Here is a 25,654-nt window from a genome sequence, read left to right as displayed (position 1 = left end):
TTGGTGCTCCTCCAAGTAACAGTAGTAACATGACAGTTTAAATACAGCATGGAAGCCACAGAGTCGTGCCACTAGACATGCTAAATAAACTTTAAAACCTGACATGTTTTCAATAAAAGCATTTAAAAGGACTATTTAATCTGAATTAATAATCTGCCATACCTAAAAACTATAGTCAATAGCTACCATTATGAATCAATCAGATAAAATCCTATCAAGGACAGTTACCCTCTCCCCTACAAAGGGCATTGTAGATAAACCAAAATGACTATAAAATTCTCCAGACGTGGCCATTTACAAATGATTAAAGTTTCACTGCTGATGTTGAGTCTTGGACACTGTTTTCACTGTTGTCTCTACAGATCTTTATCAACACTAAGTGATAGGAGTCAAAATGAAGTAAGAACAGCTTTTGTAAATAACACCAAAGAGCAGTAACTCTTGTTGCAGACCTAAGCAGAATCTGTACTTATTAAAAGGAGAAAAATAGAACTAATTCAAAGCAGCAGTTCATTTTACGGGACCTTACTTTAAATACATCAAACAAGATATGCAGAAGTATGGAAAATCAGTATGAAAACCTTTTAAAACCAATCTAGCAACAGTCTTTTAGAAGAGGGAGGCTTGGAGGTAGGAAGATGGTAGCTGGAATATCAACAAGGTGTGGTAAGTGAATATGATCAAGTAAACGATGGCTTGATGAACAAAGAAAGGATACCTACCAAGAGACAGTAAGGTGTCTCTTAAAGGTGCAATGTTCACAACCTGATCAGGCAGAACACCCAAATGGCTGGGAACAGGCTTGTCTGTCTTAGCAAGGCTAGAAAGTGTCTCCTCACATGTCTGAATGCAGTGAATAAAGAAATCAAGCATGCCCCAATCCTGAGCTAAGGAATATGTTCCCTTCTTGGGGAAGAGAGAAGACCAGATTGGAAGTCACATCTCAAGCAACCTGTTTCCAACTCCAAGGAGCTACCAGACGCAGGTGTCTCTCCTGGGCTCAGTTGCTGAAGAGCCTCAAAATTCCTTGCTTGTCATATCCACAGTGACAAATTGAAGAGAAACCCAATCCAACTTGGCAAATGGAGCAGTCTCTCAAGATACCCAAAGCAATCCTAGCTGCCACACTATTTTGAAAGAAATGCAGTCTGAGCACTTTTTTTAGCAGTTCTTTAGGAAAATAAAGATGATACATATGGACATTTGACAGGAATAATCGTGTATCACAAGTCATACAGCATTTGAAGTCTGTTGGAGAGAATGATGCCATAAAAATTTTAAAAACAAAAGACTCAGCCTAGCCAACATTTAGGAAAGAAAGGGTAGATGCTTTCTAAGAAGGAAAGAAAATAAAGCTATTTAAGCAAAGAAGCTTGTTCTGACTCTACCAAGAGATTAGAAGCAAATTTAAGAAGGAATACTCTGCTTTACAAATGCAGGCAAAAAATATATTTTGGCAGTGTTTGACTGCACCCATCTGCATACCGGGGCAAAAGAAGTTCCTTTTAAGGGGCTTGTGCAAAAGTGCGGTATCAACCTATACAAATAATCCAGCTATAAATGTATCATCCTTGCTTTTTCTCTGAGGTTTTTCATATCCACAGTAGATGCCTCCAAGGATGCATGTTCCAGTTTGAAGAAGGTGAAGCAGGGACACTGGATGAAAAATAAACCACCCATTTCTTTCAAGATATACACAGGATTTTTGTTTTGCCACTGAGCTCTTCTTCCTAAGAGAAGATGCTCATAAAAGAGAAAATTCACAGATGCCAGGATGATGCCAAAGAAAGAGACAACAAATTATGAGTTTTCTCTGGGTTGCCTTTAGGGCTGCAGTCTTAAAATCCCTGAGAACTTGTTGGTATGTATGTGGTGCTTCCCTAAACAAAGGAAGAAAATACTTAAGAACACCTGAAAGTCTTAAGCCACAAAATATGTCTGGTAGTGGGCTACAGAAGGGTCATGAAAAATAAAGGACAAAACCAAAGAATCAAAGACACAGGCAATAGATTAAAGACAGGTAGCTCCTAAGACATGGGAAGAGCTGGGGGTCAAGCTCTAGTCGTGTTGAAGTATGTGAAGTAAGAGGTCACAGCACTGTAACTACTGGACTAAGGAAGTCCATTGTTGCAAGTCTTTGAGGACATGCATCCTGTCAATCTAAGCATGTCTCTACATCTTTTTTAACAGAAGTTTCAGAAGTATAAAATTGGCTTGTTATTTCTCAGTTTGTCACTGAGAAAATGGTAAGAAGATTGAGTAGCACTTGGATGAAGCAATCCTACAGCCTTGTAGGACAAGTGACAAAGATACTATTTCTACCTTCATGAAGTTACAGAATATCAAAACAAGTTATTGTTGGCATGAGAAGGTTGACATTTCACTTGACATTTCAAGCTGATGCTTATTTGAGTGGATATCTTCTGAAAACATCTCGATAAAAGAAGCATTTCTAAACTGTAACCAAGTGTCCTAAATGGCACAAGATCTACTCAGAAACAAATTTTAAAGATTCCATACTCTTAAGAATTATGTTATTTTGGACAACTGACTGCTGTGAAATTAGTTTGCAAGCTACTGAGAAGTCAAGATTCTAGAAAAGCCTTCATATGCCACATTTTCCAGAACACACTGAATTTTAGACACCTTCCAATCTCCTTACCTCTTGTCCTGAAAGGTAGTATGCTGCTAGAAGACCGCCAATGAAGCGAATATTGACCTCAAAAACAGACACTTCAGAATTCTAGAACAGAAAGAAAGCATTAATAAATAATTAACCAACTCCTTAATCAAGGAAGAAAAAAAAACTGTCAAGGCAGAAGAAAGTACATATCCTAAGGCAATCCACATGCAAGGGTCTGTACTGTTGCAGTGTCTAGATCCAAACTGAAATTCTCATGCACATCTTTGTGACACCAAATGACAATTCTAGTTACAGCTTCAATTGATTTTATTAAAATCAAATTAGTTTTTCTCCTGCCCTCTAACCATTTTATCACCACAAAGTGCAATTACAGTGTTTTGAGGCTGGTGGGAAAGAAGGCAAGGACTGTACATTTCTAAAATTCAGCATCTTCTCTCTTATGCTTCAGCATAACACCAAACCTTCAAGGTTTAAAAGATAAAGCAAAATAATAATTAGAAAATTCCCATAATGCACTTTTGTAACCTGAATTACTAAAATCAAGTTCAGAGCTCTATTTTAACATAATCTTTGTCTCAGAATAACCTTTATGTTATGACAAGTAGTACTGCAGGACTACTGAGAAACTCAAAAGAATAAACCATTTTATTGCCTTCTTCCACACTATTATCCTTAGATTAAATTCAACAGTATCTTTTGACTCATTTAACCCCCAAAAATTAAGAGGAACCAGATAGTTTTAACAACTGACTCCCTCTGTGCCCCATTCACTTAATTTTCCACATGCACTCCATTTGTCTCTCCATAAACTTCTCTTCAACCTATATTCTGACACAGAAATGTAGTTTTATTAAGAGATTTTGAGATAGATAAGACTTTTCCTTTTATCCAGAAAAGTCACTGCAACATGCAGTGAACAAGCTGACTCACCAGTCTGCACACAGCTGAAATGACATTTACAGGTACGTCTTTCTTTCGTGCTATTTCTGTGGCACCTGCAGTGCTTGGATCAAAACTAAATGTATTTTGCACGTATTACATATGTCAGAAAGATTATGTAAATAAGGATTTCTTCAAACAGCACTGATTTAAAGTTGGAAGTCTGAAATACTCCCAAATGCTTTTAGTAAAAGGCCTTCTCTTTTCACATAGAGGTGATACAAGAAAAATAACACCAATACAGCATGATTCCACTTAATACCTATTAAAGTCATGAATCACACATGCAGTGGGACAGTGTAAAGTATAACCAATGATTTCCATTTCCCAGTAGAAGAATCCAAGAGGATCAAATTTATGTATTTATTTATAAGTTCCAAATCATATAAGAAAATTACTCAAGTTTGGTGTATACACAAGACAACTCATTAACCTTCAGAAATGTTTTTTGATACATAGGAAGATGTAATTGAACCCCAGAGGGTCATGTAAATTTCTTCCATCCAAATCCTAGATTAATATTGCAAATTTATATTGAAATTGCCTTAGATCAGACGAAAGTTATGGAAGCAATTTAGTTCACCCTCATAATGGTATCATTATGTCTGCAGTGTCTGATATATTTAGGATCTTCAGTTTTAGACAGAATAATTATCTGGCACTAACTGAAAAAGCAGAGTAAAGTTTCTTTGATGTTTGCCAGACAGTCAAGGTATAAATCAAAAGGAAAAAGCCCAAACAAATAAGTTTTGAAAAGTAGGTTAAAATACAGAAACAGTAAGCATTTGCTGAATTCTGAGTACAACTATATTTCATTATGTGCATTTACTGAATGAAAAATTATTTTTGGAACCATAGGGCAAATCCAAGGACTGAAATACAAATTCCATCACAGAATCTGTGACAGTCCCAAAATTAGTACTAAGAACACTAATCAATAAGACTGAAATAGAGCCATTTCTTCCATTTAATGCTTCCAAACTCCCAAGAATGTCAGATGCTGTATGACCAACTGGGCAATTCCTGTGATAGATTAAGAGCCTGTAGGAAACCTCAGGAATTCAAGTGACATACTTTATGTTAAAACTCTTTAAGAAATGGAAGAAGAGACAAGATTGTATTCTTAAGTAATTGTTACACCATAGTTTGAGGGAAAATTGTCTTTCAGTTATTTGCAACAACTATCAGCCAGTAAAACCTTGTCTTTCTGTCTTCATTTCTGAGGCCTGGCTGTTTCTCACCAAACACTTCCCCTTACTTCTGTTATCCAATTACAATTTGCACTTTGAAAACACAATATTATAGATGTATCTTTACTTACAATTCTAAGTGTGAAAGGGTCAGGGTATATATTTTTTTCCTAAAACAAAGTTAGATATACAGAGAATGTCACTAAAGTTTACATCTGACACTTAGATCCGTAAGTTTTACTAAGCTTCATCTGAAAGATCTCTTCTATCTCCCCCCAAAATGAGCACTGTGAAAAGGATTAGAGAAATACTAGGGTAGGCTCTACTCACCACACTGAAATCAAGATTTTTGTCAATCCATTCTTGTCCTTCTCTGAATTCATCGTGAAGGCCCATGATATATAGAGTATCCAATGCATCTACTATGGTAGCACCCATTTGTGAGTTTCCTACATGCAAAAAAGAAGGGTTTCTATTACAAGTGACTATTTCACTACTTTTGTTAAACATCACAAATATGAGAAAATAACCCAAGAACTAGCAAAGCAAAGTTACTACAGAGGTGTCAGCACAAAGAATAATCAAAACAAACAAGGAATTAACAGGTACATAAGAGGATTCCCAGTTCTCTTTTAAAGTATCAATCCTCTGGCACAATTTGGCTTCTGGAGAGAAAAGAATACTAAAGACAGAAAAAAGAGCCCTTTTCATCTGCTTTCCTAACTTGAAATTGAGCAACTGTACTTTGACAAAAAAACCCAAAAAAACCAAAACAAAACACCACCCAAAAAAACGAAAAAACACAAAAAACCCAAAGGACAGAAAGACATTCAGCTTCAAAAAGCTACTAGGAATTCTAGGACAGAAGCATTACTGAGGGGGGGGAAAAAAAAACATATGCAAGATATAGTAATCACTACTTGCAGTAATGCCTTGCATTTCCCAACATTTACTTCTGAAATATTCAAAGTTTTGCAATTATGGATGCTAGCTAATGATTGAAAAGCACGGACTGATGAGCAGGGAAGCGCTGGCCTGGCGAGGCTGCCAGAGCCGCAGTCCCAAGATGTTCCCCTCAGCGTCTGCAGGGACACACACTATGCGCCACTAATGGATTTCTCAACTGTCACCACTTCAAGTGGAGCATTGAAAGCCAAATAAAAATCAATGGTGCTTTAAGCTAAAATGCCATTCACTTGAAACAGCAGCAATTTCGAGCTGATTGATGAGTGACTCATCGGTCTGTGCAAGGGATGAGAAGTGGTGAGCCACAGCCCATGATAGCCCTGGCCTCCCGGGGCCATCCCAAGCCAAGCTGCCGCCCTCCGTAGGCACAAATCTTGGTTTCTAGAGGAAAGCAAAAATTATCACGGGTTATCTGTTTTCATGGAGTGCATAAAACTTCCTGTGCACCAACAAAATAGCCAAATTTCACTGCTCATACCTGTAATCTATAAACCAGTGCAATAATTCTGATTAGCAATTTAATGACACTAGTGTCCTAACAAGTCAATTTTAGGGTTCTTTTAATGTGCTTTCCACCCATAATGGGAATCTCTACAGCACAGTGTTCCTGTTTGGTAGTTTTTATTCATCCATTTCTGCCTTTCACATGGTTAGAGCTATATTTTTTCCCCTCAATAGAAACTGAAGGAAGCCATCACCCCCACTGGGTTCTTTCGCACACCTAAATGACTGACCTGTAAGCTTAACTGCATTTTCAGGGACTTCTTTCCCCAAATAATAAAAATTAAACACAACAGTATCCATGACAAAGAAACCAACAACTAATTTTTAAAGAATAGCCATGCATCTGTTTGTTTTAATTTCAATTAGATTTGGAAAGCCTAAAGTTCGTGGTGTCTGTTAAGGAAATTCAAGTACATATTGGGACATGCTGCCTTTTGCAAGATTAATTAAAAGACAAATCCTTTGACAAATTGTCCACCAGCCATACCTGTAACTCTCAGGAAATGAATTCACTGTGGTGCTTTAGTACTGTAAGGTTTAATGCCTTCAGCCAAATTCCACTGCTTGTGCTAAAGTGGAGCCACAGCACTGCACTTAACTTAGCACCTTTTCAAAAGCATAATGTCACAGTTATCTAATTTATCACTTCAAATATATGCAAATAAGACCATGACACAAGGACTACCTTCAGTACCAGCTGACAAAGTATTTTTTAACAAAGTTGTAATGCGTTATATTGCTTCCACAACACGCTCAAAGTAATTTCTGTTCCTTTATTTAAATCACATTGATAAAACTTTCATATACACAAAGTGCTTGAATGAAAAGGGATACCTAAGTCTTGGGAAATCCTGAAAGTTCCTCTTGCAATAGTTTCAAAAAGTAAAAACGTTCCAACTTAAACACAGTGGTAATCCCATCAGTAAGCTCTTGTATTCTTTAACTGGCATGGGATGTGGAGATCACATTGCATGGAAATTAACTGGTGTGTCATTGCTGGCCACCCTACCTCCCCACACCTACTCCAAAGAACTTGAGACACCGCGGTAAAATCTGCCACAGTTTTCTAGATCTCAGATCCAGTGTCCACAACATGGGAGAGTAGTATGTTGGGAGCAAGAGTATCTGCTTGCCAGATCTCAAGAGTATCTTCAAAAACACAAATTTAAACAATCTTTTTCACGTGGTTCTCTCTGCACAGAACTATGGCAAAAGTGCCATGGAAATGAAAAAGCACATAACTTTTGCCATCTCACAAATCCAATAGATGAATTCAGAGAGAACAGAAGAGAGCCCTCTCCAGAGCTAAGCAAAAATGTTCATAGTTTTCCCAGTGCATCCCATAATGACTGATCAGTACGACTTCACCAAATGCAGACACGAAATTTTCTTTCACTGTCACTGTATTAAAAGTGAGCCCTCAACACCATACAAGAGATCTCACCTAAACCAGTGGTCCCCAAAAGGAATTGCCCACAACCCGTTTCACACCAGATTCTTCAACATTGTTTGCATCCACAGAAACAAACACAGCTCAATAAAACCAACTTGTTAGGCACTTTTTGTCCTTAAGAGTCAATCAAAGGCATAGGCTCACATTCTGAGATTTTTGTCTGGGCTGTTCCCTAAAATTTTGTTCAAGCCCTCCCTCTCTCTGCCTTTACATTCCTTTCTTTCACCTTTTATATTTATCTTTCCTAGAACCACGAATGTCCGACAAAACTACTAAGAAAGGCCCCTTCTCTCACATGCCTCTTCCCTAATCAGTGATGGGCACTTGTTTCTGAGGCACAGATCAGTGTGGTCATCATTTCTAGATTCCATGTGACAGCCCAACTGTTTTTTATCCCAATCTCCTAAGGACAGTATACACATCTCAACCTATAATAAATTATTAGTTTTTCATATAAGCAGGCTTTTTCAACCAAACTTGAATTATTTTAATTTTTTCTACACATGAATACTTCTTCCTTGAGGAAGACTTGGAGGAACAATCTTTGCATTTTCAAATCCTTTTGGCTGAACACATTTCCAAAAGGTCAAGAGATGACAAGTCAAAATTTTGGAACAGATTGTCTGCCTAGTCTTCTTCCTTTAGTGTCAATCAGGTAACTGGAAGCAAGTTAATTCCCTCCTCGTGCGTTTTGAGGCGGAAGAGTCCAAAATGCAGAATTCATACTCAGAAGTCTTGTGCCTGCAAGAATACAGGGCAGAACTGAACATAATGCAACACTCAGGACAATATTCATGTAACACCTTGGCTGCTCCATACTACAAGATAAGTACAACTTAAAACCATTTGCATCTACGCTATGTTTGGTCAGAGAGTAAAATTAATTCATTGCTCTCAGTATCTTTCTTCAGGGACAATGTAGAAAGGATGTCATTCTTAATTTATTCTTAAGTAAGAGCTTCTACTGAATCTGTATCTACAACTTGACCAAAACAAGCAGTGACATTGTAATAGCTGTCTTCATCTTAAAATGTACTGCACTACCAGCAAGGCAAAGTAGAGTAGGTAAAGTAGAAATGCATAGGCAGTGGTACTTCCCCCTACTGATACTGATAGAAACCATTCATCTAAAGTCACAAAGTGAAATAATTTTCCATTCATAATAGAGAATATTCTTTTTTTCCTTTCACAGCCATGTCAAGATCCATAAATTTTGCCTTAAAGGACAAGGGGATAACCTTCCTGGAATTAAACTGCAGAAGGTATCATTTGAAGCGCCATAAAGTAACCCTAAATAATGAGATAACAGTTTAAAGTATATACTTCTTGCTACCACCTCAAGCAGTCTATTATTGCTCCACAAATAGAGGGAGCAGATGTCTCATTATGGTGAAAAAAGGCTATAAAACAATTAAATTATAATAGAAAATAACACTTCTGCTAGCTGAAGGCACTCCTCCCAGGGTCTGCCTCTGTTCAACACAAAAGCTCAGCTAGTCATGTCGCATAAGATAATAACCAATTCCAAAAAGGCTCAGTTTTACAAACGTCAGATTAGGAAGTTTCCTCTCCATATAATTATAGTTCTAGTTGATTGAGCTCCAAATTTAATGAAGTTTGCCTAATGAATGCAATGCTCATTCTTCTAAATAAAACAGAACATCCATCATGAGCTAATGGAAAGAATTTAGCAGTGAAATAGCTGAACTATTAAGAAAATCATGCATACTCTCATTAAGCAAGAGTATTATTCCAAAGGACTGCAAAATGGTAATTCTGATTTGCAGTTAGGTAGACTTCAGGTTCCTGAGATAAGCCAAATAATTCCTTCACTTGATACCACATAAATCTAGTTTGAAATTTCTAGCAAATCATATGACTAAGTGTAAATATCAGGGCCTCTGAAAGAAAAATGGTCTTATCTAGAATTCTTTCAGTATGCCAACGCATTAGATGAAGAACTGGCTTATTAGTACCATTTGAAAGTCTCACAAGAGACTATCAAAGTACAAGGGAGACAGATTGTTGTCAAGTGTTCCACGACAAAAGGAATATGAAGAAAATAAATAGCTCATTTTCATTATACCGTAAGAAAAAGAGTAGAGATTTAGAATGTCTGATATCAGCTCAGGGTTGCTTAGTGTATTTATTACATGGAAGCAGAAGAGACTATAAGCAGTGAGGTACTAGAGAAAATATGTGAATAGATCAACTATGTATAGATCAATTATGAACAGAAAAGATTAAAGATACGAGACATAGACAAGTTAAATAAGGAACAAGATGACAAATTAAAACTGCACCAACAAACTGAAGTAATACACTAAGCTGAAAGGTAATCATCAAATAGGTGCTTCACAGAAACTGATTATTTAACATCTTACCCATACCTCCTCCTTATTTCAACATGTATACAACACACACAAATCCCATTACCTCTCCCAAAAAATACTTCCATAGGGGCTTTCATTGGCCTGAGTGGAAGTTTGAGCAGGGATACTGAGTCTGCATGGGAGCGAGTTAATTTTCTTCACAGCAGTTTGTGTGCTGCTGTGGGGTTTGGATGTGTGACTAAACCGGTGTTGGAAACACACCAGAATTTTTACTATTGCTTCCACAGCATCAGGGCTTTCTCTTTCCCACTCCCCTACACCCTCACAGTGAATAAGCCAGGGGAAGGCAAAAGGTTGGAGAGAGAATTTCCCTCTTACCCTTTCTCCCTCTGCCTGTGCTCCAACACCTCTGTGCCACAACTGTGTGTGTGTCTTACAACACACTTGGCAGTTACCGAGACTTGCTAGAGGAGTAACAACCTGAAGGAAGTCCAGCCTACACAAATGGATCTCTCATTACCAAAATGTATGCTGCTGCTACAAAGTCAAGGAAACCGGCCTAAGTGGAAAACTACTAAGGCTGCTCTGCTTCCAAGGAAGCCATAGAAATAGGCCTAATAGGTGCATGTAACCATTCCTACTCTTCTACCTCAAGCAGTGACTGAGAAGGAAGCATTTTACTCTTCCTTGGAAAAGACAGCAGATGACACATCCAAAAGTAGGATGCTCATCAGTCCATTTACAATCAAGGTAGGGTTTTCATATCTCCTAAAACAGTGACAAAATCACACAGGAATCTAATAAAGACTCTCATCCTCCTTTGCAAGAGCAGCCTGCAGACATGATCTGCAGCTACATTTTGAAGAAAGCTAGGGGAACTGGCAAGATTGAGGAAGAAGCTGCATAAAGTAAAAGCATTTGGGCCATTACTGAAGACAACTGTCTCTATACCACACAAAGAGCAAGTATCTCTGTGTTAACACATCTCTGCAACCAAAATAAGTTATTTTGTACTCTAGAAAGTAGACTTATCTTCCTAAGCAATAAAAAGCAGGAATCCATAGTTAGCTGTGTGCAAAGACTAGAGATCTAGATGCAAGAAAATAGCTTTCACTCTCAAAACACCTTCCCATGGCCAAAGGGATGATCACACTGATTGACAGAACCATAAGATACAAACAGAAATAGTGCCAGAAATATTATTGGTCTCAGCCTGTCTCATATCCAAATCTTTTTTTTTTGCAGGGCCCTGGCCAGACATCACTTAGTGGAAGCTGAACCTACACCTAGTGGTGCAGAACATGCTTGATTACTGGTGTAGCTACTTGGGGATGGAGGCAGGATCAGCTTGCAAAAGCAATGCAAGTGGACCAAAGCCTCAAGGGATAATTTACTGTAATTTCTAAGATAAATTTCCACTAAAGCAGGTGACCTCAGCTTCAGACTGGTCCAGCACTACTGAAAGGGCACCCAACCATTGGGGTGTACACAAGCATAGATCCTCCCTTTTCCACTACAGTGATTCCAGAAACAAAAGAGGAAATGTAAAGCCTCCCCAAGGAGGAATACATACTCTCTCACACTTTGCAGCTAAAACTTTAGTTATTTTTCACATAGGCAGTTGCTTTAATTCCTAGCAACTGAGTGAAAATGCTTCCTTGATAAACTCAGCCTGACATTAAATACAGAGTTATTACAATCTTAAAGAAAATAAATATTCTTGTTATTGACATTCCTGTCTGCCCAGATTCATAATGGCTGAAAAATACATACTGGGCAAGACTGCGCTATATATTTAAAAATATACCAATTTCTTCTCCAAAAGATTTAAGTAATTCAAGTTTTCAGACTGTAGCAACAGGATGTCTTGATGTGATAGACAATTAGAGACATGGTATGAAAATATGTAACATGAAAATTCAAAGCAAACAATTATCAACAGTTTTCTGTATCTCTAACGAGGGTCTGGCAATAAAGCTACCACTACTGAAGCATACCACTTGCAAAATATCTTAATGACTCACAAGGAACAAGATAATGTTTAAGAAAATTAGTTAAATTTTTGAATAAGGGAGTTTAATTTCCCTGAGAAAACAAGTGCTTCAAAATTAGTCAATGAAACTATACATTTCATACAAAACTGCAGTATATGATTTCAGCCCAGTCATAAAATGCAATGAATAAGCCTGTAAGTATCCATGAAGAAACCAATTGCCTTTAACATTTTAGACTAATTAAAAAAGCAGAACAAAAAACTAACCATGTTGATTGCTTAGTTCTGTTAAATTGCTGATAATAGACAAGATGAAAAGGAGGTCTTAATGTTTTGTACCAGACAATAGAGCATTTTAGCATATAAATAACATTAAATGATCAATTGTAATGCTTTCCTTAATTTCATAACTGAGGAAGTAATGGGAGTAGAACACTGAATTGTATGCTAGACTTTCAACCTATAAAAAACCAGACCTGCTGGTATTTGTTAATAATCAACAAACTGGTGCTTAAATACCTATACTCTTAAGAGACCCAGATTTTAAAACTTTGCCTAAGAATCTACACTGCAATAAACCTTCCTCTTGACTGCTCTTCCCTTGATTGCTTTACTTTGCTTCCTAACTCTTACATGACCCTTCAAATTAATTCAAAATTCATGCAAGCAAGAGCTGAATGCAGTCCCCCTACTACAAAGCCTGAATATCCTCAGACCATTTCAATTTTCTACATTTCTATCCAATTTCCTCCATATTTTTTGTTCTTTTATTTTTAAGCACAAAGACCAAACTGAATTACTGTACACAGGAAGAGGACTGTATGCAGACCATAATACAGATTAATGCTGGAACTATGATCTGAGTTAGTGGAAGGTTAAGACCTGCTGATAACTGAAAAGCCACAATGTCAGGAGAGAAAGGTTAGGATGAATTCCAGAGTAGGAAAACAAGGAGGAAGAGAAGATGGCATTGTGTACAAAGGAGGCCATGGAAGTGTATCAGAAAGAAAGCAAGAGTAACATGCAAAAAGTGAATGGTGATGGCAAATCTGCTGCACACACAAAGCAGTCAACCAAAACTAACCAAAAATACAGATCTAAATTAAGTCCATTTTGAGAAAACAACAAGTGTAACACTGAAGGGAAAAGTGTCTGTGAATGATGTCCTGGAAGTATAAAGAACCTAAACACTGACGGCAATCAGTTAAACATAGTGGCAAGCAAAGCAGGAATTAATATTTGAGAGTAAATAAGAGAACAAGATGGTATCTGAACTTCAGTATAGTTGTATGACCTGATGCATGAAGCAAGCTAAGTACAGATCTTCCAAGACAAGATACAATCTCTCACAGATTACTGTAAACTAAATTACTTTGTCAGCTAGGCAGTAGGAAGAGCATATTAAAAAAAAACCCTCCTAAGAGCCATCGTGGCATACAAGCTTTTCTGTCTTGATATCTGGGCCACTTCCACACGTTTTGGTCCAAACCACATTCTAAATTTTCTTCGGGACAGCATAAGAGGAGCATATTTTCAGTGGTACAGCTGCAGAACTTCACCAGAAGGGTGCAAAACCTGAGTGAACAATATCAGTGCATTAGGCACAAGCACAGTGCTCCACTCACATGGTTGAACTGTTCCTGAATTCCAGCCGCCTTGCACATCTGCTGGCTTCAGATGACAGCAAAGCATACCCACACCTGACTCCTTCACTCTACATGTGCCCATGGAGCTGTCCTCAGCAGATTTAGTTTTAGAGCTCAGAATGCTAATTCTTACTCAGTTGTCATGCCCATCCATATTTTAACACAGTCCAAAACAAGACTGCATAGCCTTAATTTCATTTCCTTATTATACCCTCTGCTCTCAATTCCAAAGGAAAGGAAAAAAGTCTAAATTCATGAATTGCATTCCCACAACCTAAATAATTCACAGACTTTGTTAAGTCCAAAGATTTCCAACAAGAAACAATTTTTTTTTATTTTTTTTTTCTCAGAGGTAACCATCTGGTTTATACAAGAAGAACAGGAGAGAATGCTATTGGACAGAATCAAAATTCTCAGTCTGAGTCTCAGCCCTGAACTCTAGTATGACTTAATTTTTTCATTACCATTTCATCCAGATGTTTACCTCACTATCCTACAAAGCAGGTTAGAGAAATGAGGTGTGTTTATCTAATTCTACTTTGCCTTTGTGCATCTTTTGTTCACTTTGTGGGATTTTCTGGTTAAAGCAGAATTTTCAATCTTCTGAAAAGGATTTTATATAATTACTTCAGACACTTAAAAAAGTCAATGAGTACAACTGCCCTAAATGTGTTGTACACGAACTAATACAAACTGTGTGAGAAAAATTCAGTAGGAATATTGTATTATTAAAAACAAGACAACAGCTGCTCATGGTGAATTTTCTTGATAGGCATAGGCACACTTACGACAGTTTGATGAAATATCAGTGACATTCAAAAAACATTCTTTGCTAAGCAGTTGTTTTTATCTAGCACCAGTACTGTAAAACACTTAAGAGGGAACACACAGATTGTATCCTGTCTGCACAAATTTGCAAGTTTCAGAGAACAACTATATTCTGAATAAGCACGATACACACTGCAGTGAAGCAAAGCAGTGTTAACAAATCACTATTTGCCCAACTGGCCACATCACTCAGAAGACAGCTTTAAATGAGATAAACAAAGGAAAAGTCAGAAATTTTGTAGCAGATGTCTTGTTCTTAGCATCAAAGTCTTTTTAAGAAGTGAACTTCCATACGGACAGAGAACATAACACAGAAGGGATGTGAGACCACCCCTAAACAAAAGCTCTTAAAGAAACTGACCTGCCACAGGGTGAAAGAGAACTGTTCTCATGCAGATGAATAATGGTTTAAAAGATAGGAAATGGATAAGTGTAAACAACCATCAGTGTGAGGTAAAATCACCAGTGGGATCCTACTGAGATAATTGCTCAGGCAAAAGCTTAAATAGGAAATAACTGCAAATATTTATAACAGTAGATTTATAAAATATATCATTGGATACAGTGGATAGGGATTTCCAAAAGGAATGCTAGTGCAGAAAATCTACCCTGTACTGTTTGTAGACTCAACAAGGAGCCTAAAAGACAGAGAATATAATTAATAGGAAAAGGACAGCAAGCAAAACAGAAAAAGGAACAAGGTTTTAGTCTTCCTCTCAAAGACCAAAAAAGACCCCAAAACCACCACCTTAAAAATATACAAAGAAAGAAGATAACAACCTATCAGGTATGAAAAAATGTAAGTTAAAGAAATTAGTTTACAGGCCAAGACCCTCCATGCAGAACAGGGGCACTTCTGAGGGTTTTTGCAGTTCTACACACTCATGAAGGGCAAGCAAGAGATAAATAATGGACCTTTTTTTCCCCAACAACAAAATTAGTAATCCAGGACAGTGAGCACACTTCAAATCTAAAAAGTTTTCAACACAATATCAAATCTAACTATGGAACCACTCGTAATGGGTTATGTTGCTCTTAAGGTTGCCCAGACTCCAAAGCAGTTTGGACAAAATCAAGGAAAAATAAACAAGAAGTGATTAAATAAAACTTGCTGCCTCTGACCGCAGAAGCACTAACACTACACAAACTTCTGTAAGGCTGTGGAGTACTCTGAGACAAGCTCACTGTGAGCTTTTCCTGTTCTTACATGTCTTCCCTAGGTACCAACTATGAGCAATTTTTGAAGATTGAGTAAAAATCATGTTTGATCTGTCATCTGACCTGAAGGAACTTTTCTTGTGATATTTGAACTCTGTTCTAGTTTCAAATAAAGCTAGCAACTCAAGAGTTATGCTCTTTCTCAAAATTTTATCTTTCCAAAATTTGTGTCACTGGTCAAAAAAAATATACATTCAATGTACACATAAGATTCAACATTATCTCTCTGTAGTCACTCATTACTGAGTTTGCAGAGGACACAGATGCATAGGCCTGTCTTAAGGCCATTTCCATTTATTTTAAAATTGACTTGAACCTGAAATACAGAGATTAGGCTGAAATTTGCATTGTGAAATTACCTCTTTCCTAGTTAGCATGAATGGATTTTCTTTCCCCTTCCATTTGTCACAGAAAAAGGCAATAATGAGTAGATTACTTGTACATGTAAAGTTAAAAGATAAGAACAACTGCTTACTAAAGGAGGGTTTTTTTTAAAATCAAGATAACATACAGTCAAGAACACTTTCGTTTACATATATACCTCATATTTCCTTTTTGTGCTCATTTATCCTTCTACATGGATTCAGAGGCTGAACACATGCACAGAAAAAAAGAATGTGGAGCAGAAGCTGTGTTTTCCACCTGTCTTTTTATTAGGATTTTACAGTGAGAAGATACCAGAACTTTTCCGTCATATTTTCAAAAGATCTTTACCCAATTTTCCATGTGTATCATCTATTCTCTTGCCAGTGGAAGTGTTTGTCTCCATACTGTTTATGAACAGGTATTTTGCCAGCTAAAAACCAACCAACCAAACAAGAAAATACAAAAGGCTTACTAAATCAGACATCCTTGACACTCAATGTGAACTTCAAAAGTAAATTACAACTAATCAGGTGACAGCAGATGATCGTGTCAGAGCAGCTCAGGCAGCCCAGTAACTGCTACAAGGACAGATAACAAAAATGTCATATAAACTAATGAATATTTCCAAAGGTAAGTAAAAATAAAAAACCTGTTACAGCATTTTCTTGTAGCACTTACAAGAAATATTCCACCTCTCACTACAGGAACCACAAAGTGGATAAAGAAATTGTATTGCTCTCCCAAGCTGTACTGTACTTGTCAAAAGTATTGGAAAAGCAGGCTCCTGTGCCTGACTCAGCTCCTTCTTGCAACAGCCTCCCATCCTTGCAGTCTGACAGATGCATTTTCTTTGGGAGTTTTGCTGCTCCTGCTCCCTGGCACAGGGAGAAATGCACTGTCACATCTCCATTGCTTAGCAACACAAGGAGCTGCCACAGGAACTTCCGACATTGCTGGGGCCCTGGGCAGTCACCTCAGCAACTTTCTCCTGTGGCACAAGGGTTCATCAGTGGCACTGGCAGCAAAAGCATGAGGCTGGCTGTGCACGAGCCAGCCAACAGCACACACCCAATGATGTGCTACAAACCAAGTACTCCACTGGAATATTCGAGAATATTCAGCACACAAGCTGCCCCACCTCAATCCTTGAGTTATTCTCTTGGTTGTATCTTGCTTACCAATGACACTTAAAATGCCAGACAAAAAATCCTCATAAAAGAGAGGACAGATTTATTTGGTCAAGTTTTAAGGAAGAGATTAAGGCACTGCATTGCAGCCTTGGGGCTTTACCACAAACGCAACCACAATGTGACTTCACTGACAATTCTCTCTTCCCCTCTAGAAGACAGGATCCCAAGAGAGAGCTGGCAGGCAGCTCAGGTTAAATTCACTGTTTGTGTGGCACCTGAGATGAGAGAACAGGAGAGGCATGGAAGCACTATCAATGCATGAGACAGCTCTAGTGTGACAAAATGATGACTTTATTAAATCTTTGTGCATGAGAATGGGTATGTCTGTATGCAAGAGTCTACAACTTTAAAACGTTGTATCACTCTTTAAGATCTTTCCACACCCTTCAAAGCATATCTACACATATAACTGTTAATGGATTATGTACATTACCAGATGATCTTCATATATAGCAGCTCATCTCTAGGTACAATACATCCAAATGTAAGGTTTAGAAATGCACTGCTAGTAATATGGGAAGTTTTCAATTTTGCAAGTGTTGAATCAGTACTTTGCCACGTACTCATTATTTGACAAACTGCATATCTTCACTTTATTTTTAGATAACTAAAATCAGCTAAACCAAAAAAACAACCCCAAAACAACAAAATAAAACACTTCACAAATGTCAGAACTCTCATTTCAGAAAGCATCAGGTTAGATGACAGCCCACAATTTCAAGTTTTGCTGAGGACAGTGTTACAAATCGCCAAAGCATTGTCTATTTTCTTTGTATTTTTCTTTAAAGTGGTTCAGGTTCTCAAATAAACATATTTTAGAAAATCAGAGATTGAAGACTCATGCAAACTAGCTACTCAATTTAACTCACAATAAAGTATCCTTACAGCTTATGCTATGGTAATGAATTCATATGATGCTGGAGTAAAAGATACACCACAAACACACATAGTTTAAAACTCTGAAGCATATCTGGACTGAATAATTTTAATTGTGTTTTCAGAAGATGTTCACCTACGGGACATCAAACAAGTGCAGAGACAAATCATCTTCAAACAGCATGTTTCAGGTGGTTACTCTCATCCTCAAAAGCAAATCCAGTCAGATTTCATTAGAGGAAGAGAAACTGACAATACCATCAACTATTCCAGTTTGTGCTAAATTCAGAAACCCTCCTGAAGCAAGCTCAGTGTTTGTTGTGCTTGCTCATTATCTTACATGCATCATTTTCCATCAGCCTTTTCCCTTCACCCTTTGTGTTCTAATGAGAACCCGACCAAGATCCCTCACAAACCCCCTCTGCAACAATGCCCTGTGGCTGCCATCAAATTATTTCACCAATTTAAGCAGTCCAACAAAAAAGGTCAACTTTTTTTATTTTTTTTGGCTTAGCGGCAACAACCTTCAGCAGAGCTGCAAATAAAAATTTAAACTGGAAAGAAAATTTAAATATCTCTGTTGCACTTTCTCCTTGACTTTTATATTTTGTTTTACAGGGTAGGAATAAACACCAGCGTTTTCAAAAGGAGTTTTCACCCCGTTTCACCAACAGTGAACCTATTAAGGTTTGTTTCATGTATCACCTAAATATAAGTATCTTTAAAAGCTCACCCACTCCCAGTCACACTTTCCCAAAGCAGTACCATACTACTAATGCTGCGACCCTGCTGTTGAAGAGGTGCTATTTAAGATTACAAGTACCACCCAACTACACAGTTTGAAAGACAGTAATTTTAGCAGACTCTCCTTTACAATTTACAGTCAGACATCTCAAAAGGACTGGCAAGAGTTTCTTGCTGCAGGCCAACTAATGCAAACCTAGCATGTTTTGTCATAGAAGTCAAAGTAATAATTGAGGAAACCCATAAACATTCTTGCTGGCATGCTTCAGTGAGGCATAGAGCATCTTGCTTTAAAGTTAGTATTTTTAATTACTGCAAAACTAAGATTTATAAGAGCAGAGCAGGTCACCTCCTCTCCCCTTCTCTGACCCCAGACTGAAACCTGCTAGATCCTGCTATGTTAGAAACACTGGTGTTCTCCTTGGCATAGATATAGATATACACCGCTTTAGACAAAAGTGGAGTCCAGCGGGGAAGACTAATGACTTATTTGTCTTCTAAATTGAATCGTGTTTAACCTCACTTGGGAGTTATCAGCAAACCTGATTTCCCAAAGATTCATGCAAAGGGCTGCCGTTCAACCAGTGATACCATCTCCTTGCAGGATCTCACAGACGTGCTAGGAATTGAAATTGAAGCACAGTAGATTGCAGTAATGGCTGAAAATAGTTTGGATCAAATCATCTTTGAGATGAATAATAAAAACAGATTTTGCTGAGCATCTTTTTATTAAAACTAGCATGAGGTTTCAAAAAAAATTAAGCAACCCTTCTATAATGGCAAATACTGCTGGGATTTGAGTCAATAGGGGTAATAGAGATTGGTAAGGAGCTAGGAATAAAAATACAGCCTAGACAGTCCTTGATACAAAGACCAATTTACACACACACACACATCCCCCCATCAACCATTCACCAAATGAACAATAGCTGATTCTATTTTAGACTTGATATATGCTGAAGATTATGTGTTTCAGAAAAGTTCTTCATATGAAATAGCCTTGAATAGAGCAATCATGACATGATTTGGCTAAAAACTAAATGGCACAAAATAGCATCTGGATTTTAAAAGGACAGACATGTAGGGCATTGGCTGCTAGAGTCAGCTGGAACAAGAGGAGCAGAAACTTTAACAGGGACAAGGCCTGCAATTTCTTTCAGAAAGCAATGTCAAAATTTTAAAAAATAAGCATTCCAAAGAATAATCATTCCAAGGGCAAAAAGCAGAAATCCTCTAGACTTATTAGCAGCCATGTCTGAAGGAAGCAGAGGAGGAATGGAAAGAAAAGACTACAGTGAAACTGTAATTCATAACTGCTTCAAAATATGATGTCAGTTACATTAAAAACAAACATCGTAAAAATGTCTTGCTGCCACATGAAGGAAAAAAAACTTACTTCATAGAGTCTGGGTTACAAACCAAGACTAATCTAAAATAACACATGGCAAATTAAGCAATAGAATTGCAAGTAGCAAAGACTAAATGATCATAAAGGTGAACACTACAGAATTTTCCCTGTCAAATCCAATTTCATCAGCTGGAAAAAATATAAAGGAAAGCCATCAATTAATCATAACACTAAACTAAATCACAGTAAGCTTCAGAAGAGATTTTCTTAGTGAAACTTAAGTCAGTGCCTATGTACAAGATAACAAAGTATTAAGAATACTAAACAATGCTGTCCTGGTATCTAATGCCATTCTGTCATGAGAGAAGCCTTTTGCTCCAGTGTTCCCTTCAGCTCACACTCTCTCCTTGCACTGTGCATGGTGAGGCATTGGCACCGGCTGCCAAGAGAAGCTGGTGGTACCCCATCCCTGGCAGTGTTCAACACCAGGCTGGATGGGGCTCCCAGCAACCTAGTCGCATGAAGGTGCCCCAGCCCATGGCAGGCAGGTTGGACTAGATCATCTTTAAAAGGCTCCCTACAGCTCAAACTGTTCCATGAGCCTCATGGAATTAAACACAAAGATCTAGATAAGATAAGATTTAAAAAAAAAAAAAAAACCAACACATTTATATTCATTGCATCTCAAAATATGACCAAAAAATAACCACCATTGCATCAGGACTTCCATTTATATATACACACACACACAAAGCATCAGTCACATAGACACAGCTTAGCCTCTGCAGCAGTAACACACTACTCCCAAAAAGATAGGTTAATAAAGTAATTCAGTGAAATATCACTGAAATAATACATTTCTGTCACTCACACTTCAAAAGATTTTTTTATTAAAACAGAGTTTGCTAGAAAGTTTTGGTAGACATTCAAAGAAGATACATGGATAGAAATATATTTTAAAAAAAAAATAAAAAATCACAAGCAAACCAGAAAACATAGCCTACCAAATATGTTGGTGGAATGTCCTTTCCGGGCAATTGGTTTGAGCTCATTATGTCCCCATCCATATTGCCTATAATTGTCCCAGGCATGCTTCATCATCTAAGAAACAGAAAAAAAATAGGATTTGATTACATTATAAAACTACTCTCTACGAATACAATATTTTACTCTTTATTTGAGACTTCATCTTTCACAGACATCCCAGCACACTGACTAATTACTTTGTCACTGCTGCTGTTACAGAAATCAGATTTTACAGCATGAATAAATTTGGAAAATAATCAAGTCTATTTGACTTGAGCTATGGAGCCCAATGCTCTGTGTTAGGTAATTTTCTTTCTTTTCCTTTAATATACACACAGACATTTAAGAATATAAGCATAAGGAATGCATTTAAGTGTAAGGAATTGCTGTAAAACACTGGCTAATGTCTTAAGATGCTAACTAGAAGAAAAATATATCTACTGATACCTGAAGCATAAAAAGGATTTATTTACACTAATACATCCGAGTAGGACTCAACAATTTTACAAAAGGCATAACAGATTTCTCATTAGCAACACCCACTTGACAAAGATATACTGTCATACAGCGTCTACCAAAAGAAATGCCAAAAGCTTTGCTTTTTAGAAAGCATAACGAACAAAGCAGCATAATGTTTTTATTATTTATTACACAAAACATTTAGCTTTTTAATAGAGATTTCCACCACATAGTAAGAAAATTGCATCTAAAAGCCCAAAAGGTCATGCTGACTAGTTGTGCACATCAGCCACTACGAAATGCTTTTATGGATTTGCTAAAATTCTTCAAACTCCTCACTTGTTGGAAATTCAGCAGCCACCAAATGGCAAAGTGAACGCAGTCTTAAATAAATAAATATTATTAATATCTAAACAGATAAAATCAAGTAATAGGAAGAAATTAGATATCAAAAGACACTGGCTGCCCCAGACACAAGAAAAGTAAGGAAAAACCTTTAGAAAAACAGCCATGTGTATGTATCCGCAACATTATATATATTTTTATATTTCATTTTAAGAACGGTATTTACATAGTGATAATATAAACAAAATCCCCAAGAAAATGTACAGGACTTAAAATCATGATTTTCACAAGTTTGATAAATACTTTCTAAGAGAATAAACTATGCGAATGTAACTAGGAGAACAATACTAACCATTTAAGAAACTCAGGCAAGGCAATCTTTTTTCACTACAATTTACATTACTGTAATTCTGTTATTTTAATCAGAGAGTCACTGTAATCAGAAAATATGAGGGAACAAGAAGATGCTGGCTAAAAAATGAGGTGCAGCCAGCTGCCTTACCAGCACTACCTCACATCTCTCCTCTTACTACCTCTCAGATCCCTCCTCCTACCAAATTCAAGATTTAGTGGAAGTCAGAATCCAAGAATCCCAGATCTTTCAAACTGCATCTAAACTGCCTGCTGAGACATGGAAAACAAAGTCTCTGTTCTCCCTACAGCCATCAAGAGATCCCTTTCCAAACCACAAAGCCATAATTCCTTTAAATGTAAACTCCCTCCAAATTCCCCATGGCTCAGTTAACTCATGCCTAGACAGTAAATTTGAAACCCACACACAGGCCCAAGAAGCCGGGGAGCACTTCTGTGTTAAACTGGCATCAACTTAAGCTAACAGCTGCCCCCCTCAAGATGCCAAAGTCCCACTCCTACTGCTTGTCATTCAAAGTCAGCTCACATGTTGCTTTTAGTATTTGCACTGATTGTGACACCTGATTCGGTCATAATACTCTAGAATTTCTTTTAATGTCATGAACTATTAAGTTTTTACACACAGTGTAAGAAATAGTAGATGCAAATATATTAAAAGAGGAGAGAAAAGCCATTCCCCTAGCATTCACAAACTCCTTAGTGTTTACACAGCACTTATCAAACTGGTAAATTCATAGCTATTGGAACATCAAGATGAGTTAGGTAAAGGGATCCTCTCTTGACAGGTAAGAAAACTACAGCATGACAAACCCAATAAAAACCTGGTCACAGGCAGTAACCACACAAGTTCCTCTGACGCTCTTGCTAATGTTATCCAGAACAAACCTACAAATTTCCATTGTAGGTAAAATTGTTCATTAACTTAATACCATACAATCGAGATTCACAGCATCGTTCAGATGGGAAGGAACCTCAGGATGCCTCTCCTACTCAAAGCATGATCACTTACGGGATCAGACTGGGCCACGTAAGGCTTGATCCACTCAGGGTAGTCTTAAGGACTGGGGACAGCCAAGGCTTCTGTGAAGGGTCTTGCTCTAACCTGCAGCCTGCCAGTCCTAAAAACACTACTTGGGAAAACAGACTTAAAGGTTTAGAAAGAACCAGAGGATCAACCCAAAGACTGTCCAGTGAACTCTCTGTGTTTGAAAACAGATAGATGACTAATCAACAATGTTTAGTTAGAGCATGACGTGGCAGATCCAACCAACTGCCTTGCACATCAGGGAAACTAGGCTTCTGAGGTCTTTGGATGCCCCAAATAAATATTTCATGAAGGAGAATCAAATAGCCACTGACATTCTAGCTTTGTAAAAATCTGATGGTATAGGCAAATACCAGAACAGTTCAAAACTAGCTAAATCCAGGAGAAGAACAACAACTTATTTCCTCACAGCAGAGTGTTAACTGGAATATTTCACTGTCCTAATTTGCTGTGCTTCTGGGGGAAAGGTACATATTTTATTACAGAGTATTTAGTTCTGAAGAAACCCCAAAAAAACATGCAAATTACAAAGGGCTAAAACAGAATATATAAAACACAAGATGTTTCTATACATATAATTTATCCTAAGAAAATCTTATTAAGATAGAAACTGCAAAGGAGTGCATTTCAATGGATGCATGAATTAATGCAGAAGTAACTTAAGAATACACTAGTGAGACCTGAAAGTCTCTTGAACACAAGAGACTGACACAGTTAACTGCATCAGCTAAGGCTGAGATAAGAAATCGTATTTTGAGGAGACTAAGCTACTTTGATAATCACAAACACGTCTGTCCTGCCCCTCTGCCTACCCCAAACACTAGGAATATGGTGTTTTAAGTCCTCCAGAACCATTTATTGCACTGAATAGCCAAGTGATTTTTTCCAGATGAAAACAGACCATTACTCCGGCACACCACTTGCTGCTTTCCTCCACCACAAAGCAAGCAGACTCCACGATATCATGATAGTAGAGAACTGCACATTACATGCAAGTGAGAAGTCCCACAGGTCTTGCATACAGTATTAAGTTTTGTAAGGATGATATGTCAAGAGATCTTGTAACAACATGGAGATTTCTGTTACTATCAGAACAGGTAGCATGTTATACTATAGACAGAACATCTATACTATTGGGAGCAGTTGTGCACACAAAAGCTTTGGAGAGACACAAGAAGACAGATGCCTCTGACAGCTACAAAATTTAACCGAGGATGGCAGTTTGGCTCAGAAAGTACAAACAACATGAATGCCTGATTGGAAAAACAAAATTATTTCTCTAGGTACACTGGGTAGTGTTTGCATAGCAAAAGTTGGAAATGCTGAAGAATAGCTGCAGGGATAGGCAGGCTTTTCCTAAAACAAAACTGTCTTTAAGGGAAGAGGAAAGTTTCAGAACTGACTGGAACATCAGCACTACAGATAATAGCAAGAAGGTAAAACTATTTGGAAAAAATTGCACCCAGCCCTTAAAGCACTCAAGAGAGGCACCTTAGGGTCAGTAGAATGAAAATGACAATCATGGATCAATAACTGTGAAAAATGCAAGACACACATTTCCATAGTTGAAATTTCCATACCTGAGAGCAATTTGTCACAGGAAAGGGTTGGAGCTTGGGCATATCATATACAGATCTTGCAACCTGTCCACCACAGAACAAGCAGTTTTGGCAATGGACTTTCTACTGACACCATTAATGACAGATCTTGAAAGCAAAATCATTCATAGGGTATTGGTCTGTTGCAAATCTTGAAAATGTTTACTATGGGATGCAATGGAAATAACAACCAGCAAGATGCTGCTGCAAATACAACTTGGTAATTCTACAAAAAGACTAATTTGGACTCTGCTGCAAGACAGACAGAAAGGCAAGAAGCAAGACATGCCAATTAAAACTGTTTTGTGGCAGGTACACCATTGTGTAGCTGGTTTTGCTGACTTGAGAACATGCTCATGGGGTCTAATCCTCTATAGTTACTGGGAAATCAGTTTTTTATACCAAATTTTTATAAAGACAGAATGGCAATAATGTCTTCTGACAAACAATAAAAGGAGGTTACAACTGTTGAAAACACATTTGTAAGGAAGCTCTACCACTACAGCAGCATGTCAAAAACTGTAACTGAAGCTAAGGATTGGTTCAAAAAACCCTTTCCAGGACAGGCAAC

General features: G+C 37.6%; 1 protein-coding gene across 1 annotated transcript in view; it reads right to left on the bottom strand.

Annotated features, from left to right (window-relative positions):
* The window catches only part of MAN1A2 (mannosidase alpha class 1A member 2), a 133,013-nt gene that overhangs the window by 67,993 nt on the left and 39,366 nt on the right, over positions 1 to 25,654 (bottom strand). Inside the window, exons 3-5 of the mRNA XM_058846950.1 lie at positions 21,243 to 21,339; positions 5,104 to 5,222; positions 2,663 to 2,743 (exon numbers count right to left, since the gene is read on the bottom strand). Of these exons, the coding sequence (XP_058702933.1) occupies positions 2,663 to 2,743; positions 5,104 to 5,222; positions 21,243 to 21,339 (297 nt within the window). The remainder of the gene's footprint in view (positions 1 to 2,662; positions 2,744 to 5,103; positions 5,223 to 21,242; positions 21,340 to 25,654) is intronic.

The sequence above is a fragment of the Poecile atricapillus genome, chromosome 1 (assembly GCF_030490865.1).
Source record: "Poecile atricapillus isolate bPoeAtr1 chromosome 1, bPoeAtr1.hap1, whole genome shotgun sequence".
Taxonomy (NCBI): domain Eukaryota; kingdom Metazoa; phylum Chordata; class Aves; order Passeriformes; family Paridae; genus Poecile; species Poecile atricapillus.
The sequence above is the reverse complement of the archived record's forward strand: the minus strand, read 5'-3'. Positions and strand labels throughout refer to the sequence as shown.